Source organism: Psammomys obesus, unplaced genomic scaffold, assembly GCF_907164565.1.
Source record: "Psammomys obesus unplaced genomic scaffold, mPsaObe1.curated_primary_1811, whole genome shotgun sequence".
NCBI classification, from domain to species: Eukaryota; Metazoa; Chordata; class Mammalia; order Rodentia; family Muridae; genus Psammomys; species Psammomys obesus.
Genome location: NW_026596109.1, coordinates 10486541 through 10491732, shown reverse-complemented (window position 1 = coordinate 10491732; position 5192 = coordinate 10486541). Strand labels below are relative to the sequence as shown.

The following is a 5192-nucleotide window of genomic DNA, read 5'->3' as shown; positions in this document are numbered from 1 at the left end:
GTGTGTGTGTGTGTGTGTGTGTGTGTGTGTGTGTGTGTGTGTGTGTGTACACGCACACATGCTGGTGCCCACGGAGGCCACAAGAGGGCGTCAGATCAGCTCTCCTGGATCTGGAGTTACAGGCAGATGTGAGACAATGGACATGGGTATAAATACTACAAAACGAACCTCTGCAAGAGCACTGCGTATCTTAACTGCTGGGCGATCTCTCCGGCTCCGTGGGGAAGAATTTCTAAAAAGTTTCCCCTCCCCTTCTTGCCCAGCCCCACGAGGAGACTTCCTGAGTTCTAATGGAGAATGGAGAGACGGGCTTCCCAGTGGACCAGTGAGGAAGTAAGCTCAGCAGAGTCAAGCCACGTGCGGCCAGCATCTGCCGCTACGAGAAGCCGCTGCACATTCCACCCCACACGGCTGGCACCTCGGACGCCTGCCCACTCGCTGCCACCTCACCAGCCACCCTCGCCCTCCTGGCCAAATCCTTACGAAGAACAGCAAGCCCTCCTGCCCACACCACACTACCTCGGTTCAAGCCCCGAGCTAACAGACGGGCAGAGACCTTGACCAAGCCACCCCATTCCTCCCGGCCAGTATCTCTATAAAACGAGATGACAGGAAAAGCATCACCACCACACTCACAAGACTAGCGTTCTAAAGAGCCAAGGGGATAAGAGACAAGGTTTCTATTTCTGTATCCTGTCCTCTGCCTGCCCCTCTAAGAAAACCAGAACAAGTTCCCAGGCATGAGACTCCCTCTAATATTTCACCCAACCACCGCCACAGCATAGGAGAAGGATTAGGCTAAGATCTTTGCAGAAGGCTTAGCTCAGCCCTCTGCTTGGCAACTCAGTAGTCATGGGAGCAAGTAGCTCAAGACCTGAGGAACTGAGGCAGTCAGGTTCTGTATTGCCCCCAAAGCCTGCCCTAGGCTAGCCCAGAGTGAACTGCCAGGCTGACTGGCCAACAGTCAACAGAACTCGAGATGGTCGGGCAGGTGAAGGCATTCACTGTCCAGCTGCTGGACGCCGAGTTTGAGGCAAGGCACCCCAAAATCGAGAATCAGCTGTCACAAGTTGTACTCTTATCTTCACATGCATGCTTTTCACAAACACCCCACCCCCAAAAGTGTTAAACAAAAAAAAAAACCCTGCAAGGCAGAAACAACCTGCTACCGAATGGGAGTGTTGTCCAGCCTACCCTTCCTGAGTGCCAGGGTCGTGTGCCCACCTGGTGCCTTCCCGGCTCTGACTCAGTGCCCCCACGCTGCGGGGCCGGCCTGATCCTGTATGCCCAACACCGGCAGAGCGACAGCAAGCCTGGCAACTGAAAGGCCTCCCGGCTAGAAGAGGAACTCCTTTCCTTTCACCGCAGCTAATTTCTGTGGCGGCCCCACTGCCACCCTACACACCCGCCCACCCACCCGAGCAAGAGGGAACTTTCAGTGTGTTCAAAGGCCCAGCTCTGGGAAGGCAGCGGGGCTCACGGGTAGGGCCCGCCTCCCCTGCCTTTGCTCCCGTGGCTTCCAGGAAAACACACTTTGCCTCCTGGGCCCCTCCTGGCTGTTGGGCCCCATGACTCACACCCAGGCCGGGCTGGCAGGAGAACGCTGTCTGAAGGGTGACTCGACAGAAAGTCAGCGGGCTGTGACCAGGACCCGAGTCTACCACGCGGAGGATGCGCGCGGGAGGCGCGGCCGGGGCTGGCCAGGGCAGGGCCGAGAGCCGAGCGCGCACCGCCGGCCTCATGATTGGCCGCTCCGGCCACGGGCCTATGGGGTGGTCCTTGCGCAGCCAATCAGGGGCCCCGGGGAGCCCATTCATTCATTCATTCATAAAACCGAGCAGGGAAGGAGCCCCTCGCGGCCCGAGCTGCGTGGAATTTCGAAAAGCGCGCGCCCAGTGGGGTCCAGGCTGGGGTTCCGATGCACAGAGGTTAGAGGGGCTGCCGGGTCCCCGCCCACAGTCTCCCAGCAGCACGAGCAAGCGGCGCTGGGCTCCGCCCTGAGCCGGACACGCTTGCCACCGGGCCGGGTGCGAGGGCGCCAGCCCGGGGCAGGTGGCCCCCGTGACGGACGCTGCCACGTGCGCGGCGGAGCATAGCGCCCCTCGCCCCACGCTTCTCCCTCCGCCCGGACTCACGGCAGTCGTCCTCGTCGCTGTTGTCCGAGCAGTCGTTGTCCTCGTCGCACCTCCACACCGAGGGGATGCAGCGCTCGTTCCGACACCGGAACTGGTCCTCTTCGCACTCCTTGACCGGCCCTGCGGGGAGGGGGAAGGGGTCGTGAGCCGGGTCACTGTCCCGGAACCCGCTCCCCACCGCGCAGAGTCCAGCCGGCACAGGAAAGCGGGGAGGTCCCTCCGGGGCCTCCGGGCACCTTAACCGGGAGGGAGGACCGAGTGGCGCGGGTTCCTCTTCGGCGGGACCCGGCGATGGCCCCGCGAGACCCGACCCGAGCCTACGGCCAGAGGCTGTACCCTGCATCTGGACACGCCCTCGCACACGGCCGAAGGCAGGTCCACGCAGACCCGGCTTGCGGGGGGGACCCCGCGCACTGGCGGCACACGCACCGGGGCGCACGGGCTCGGCCCCCTCGCAACCTGTCACCCTCCTCGGACCGCAGGGGTCCCCGGAAACGCATTGTCAGGGAGGGCTGGGCGGCTTCGCTCGGCACCGCGGCGGAGCGCGCGTGGCCAAGAAGCCAAACGGCTTCCCCGAGACCCTGCACGACCGCCCCCCGCAAAGTTCACGAGCCGGGGGGCCCCCCAAGAGGGTGCCCGGAGCTGGGGCAGAGCTTCCGTACCCGGAGCCGCGAGCGACGGTCCAAGGAACATCCAGAGAGCCGGGGTGGCCCCGGAGCCTCTCCGGCCCGGCCTCGCCGCACAACGCCCCCTCCCCCCGGCCGCGCTTTGTTGGCGGCTCCGAGCCTGCCCGGGGGAAGCGCCGTACGCACCTTGGCCGCCGGGCAGCGGACCCGCCGCGGAGGGATGCTGGAGCTGCAGCAGCAGCAGCAACAGCGCCAGCGGCCGGAGCGCGCCCCGCTCTGGGCGGCCCATGGCGGGCCCGGGGCTCCGGCCGCCGCGCCCCGACACCCCCGCGCCGCCGCTGCGCCTCAGCCCGCCAAGTCCTTAACGCGGCGCCGGGGCTGCCGCTGCCGCCGCCGCCACCACCGCCGCTGCCGCCCGCCCCGGCTCCTCGGCTGCATTTCAAGCAGGTTCGGTGACGCTCGGCGGCGGGGCGGGCTCAGGCTGGGAGCGCGGCCCCGGCCCTGGGCGGCCGCCGTCGGCGCGCGCGCTCCCTCCCGCCGCCGCCTCCGCCCTACGCTCCTCCCGCCACCGCCTCTCCTCCTCCCCCGCCTGGCCTTGGTCCCCTCCTCTCTCGGCGGGAGCCCTGCGACCCGGCTCCTTGCGCGCTCGGGCGCCGGGCGCTGCAGACACAGGGACGATCCCTGCTAGGCTCGGGCCCTCTGCTTTCCCCGCGCGAGCGGATGAGAGGAGGAGGGATGGCGGGGAAGGTGAGGTTGCCGACGCACAAGTCGGTGCAATGAACGCGCCTGTGCGACGGGCGGGAAGGCTGAACGCATTGCCAAGGGAGAAACTAGGGGTGCCGGGCACATCCCTGCACCTGTCGTGGCTTCAGATCAGACGAGTAGTTGCTTTCTGCGACCATGTGCGCCTGTGATTGTTACACACTGAGACCCTGGGCGGAGAGGTGCGGCAGCTGTCTTGGGTCTGACGCACAGTCTGTTGTTTCCACGCGCGCCTTGCTCGGGGGGGCCCAGCAGAGAAGCAGATCAGGGGCGCCCCGCGCAAGCGTGGCAAGGTAATCCTTGCTGCTGAGAAGAGCAGGGACAGTGGAGGCCGAGAGGAAGGTTGTGCCATCCCTGCCGCTAGAGGCCGCACAGTTAGGGTCTCTGTTTGGGCCCCACTAGCCTCTGCACAAAGAAGGCCCCTCCTCTGGCCCCACCTCCCCCACTCCACCGTGCCGGGAGGGCAAAGCTTAGACAAGGTTTCAGCCACCTGCTGGCGAGCCGGGCCCCAAGCACAACCTTCCTCCTTTAGAGAACCAGAGTCTGGGCGCTGGTTGTAAAACAGGCCCATTGAAGGTGCCGAGGCCCAGGGTTAAATGGGCTGTCCCTCTTCAGAAAAAGAGTGGAAGCTGTGAGCCCTGCGCCAGGCTGGGTGCGGAGCCCCTCTGGGTCAGCAGCCTCTTCAGTCCTAGGCCTACCCCCAAAGAGGAGCCCGGACCAAAGGCTGTGGCCACCCCACCAGAAAAGAACAGAGGCCTCAGGAGACCACAGGGTGCTCCTGCCCTCATCCCTTGGCCACGTTCAGGCCCCATGCTGGGTCTGGAAGTTCCGGTCACAGTGAGGTCCTTGGCTGAGGGGAAGACAGACCATCCACAGAAGAAAATGTAACAACGGCTTATGTATGCTGTGTGTCAGGCACCGTTCAAGGCCCAAGGCTGCAGAATAAAAAATAAGGTCCTTCCCCGACTTCCTGATGCTTTCATATTAGTTAGAAGAGAGAACTACAGAAGCAAAAGCAAAGCAAAAACGGGGGCATATGTCAGATCATAAGCAATGTGAGGGCATGGAGGTGGTTTAGAGGAGATGACATTTCATGGACAGCAAGGAGCCTGACCACATGACCACGAGCCGAAGGCCATTTTTGGCGAAGGGAAGATCAATGGAGAAGCATCATGAGCTGGAACCTAGTGATGGAGAGAAGAGAACACATCAGGGGTGGCTTTGGGGAGCCAGCATGGCCCAGTCATAGGACGGCTGTGCAAGCCACAGCGAGGAGTTTGGATTTCGTCCAATCACAATGGTACCCAAATGTGGTATCCTTGGAAGTTAGACTGGAATCCCTCCTGCAAGCCAGACTCACCCATGCAGCCTCATATCGCTTCTGCTCTGCCCTCCTCAGAAAATCAGCCCCCCAACTGTCAAGGCGGCTGAGAACTGGGGAGTCTGGGGAGGTCCCTCTAGTGCTAAGATCTTTGCATGGGGTAAAGTTCAGGCTGCCAGCGAAAAGGGTAAGAAGAGCGTCGGCCTCTGGTCTGAGGCTGCCCCTCCCCTCTCTGACTGTACGATGTTGGGGCCTCCGCTTCTGTGATTCAGGCTCTTCATGTATGGGACAGGAGAGCAGTGTGTGTGTGTGTGTGTGTGTGTGTGTGTGTGTGTGTGTGTGTGTGTG

The 5192-nt window shown here is 63.1% G+C and overlaps 1 protein-coding gene across 11 annotated transcripts in view; it reads right to left on the bottom strand.

The window, feature by feature from the left end:
* Positions 1-3152, bottom strand: part of Lrp8 (LDL receptor related protein 8) — a 73683-nt gene extending 70531 nt beyond the window's left edge. For all 11 annotated transcript variants that reach the window (XM_055628814.1, XM_055628818.1, XM_055628815.1 and 8 more), the window contains exons 1-2: positions 2948-3152; positions 2136-2255 (exon numbers count right to left, since the gene is read on the bottom strand). In XM_055628814.1, coding sequence (XP_055484789.1) covers positions 2136-2255; positions 2948-3050 — 223 coding nt within the window. In that variant the 5' untranslated portion in view covers positions 3051-3152. The remainder of the gene's footprint in view (positions 1-2135; positions 2256-2947) is intronic.
* Positions 3153-5192: the final 2040 nt, after the last annotated feature.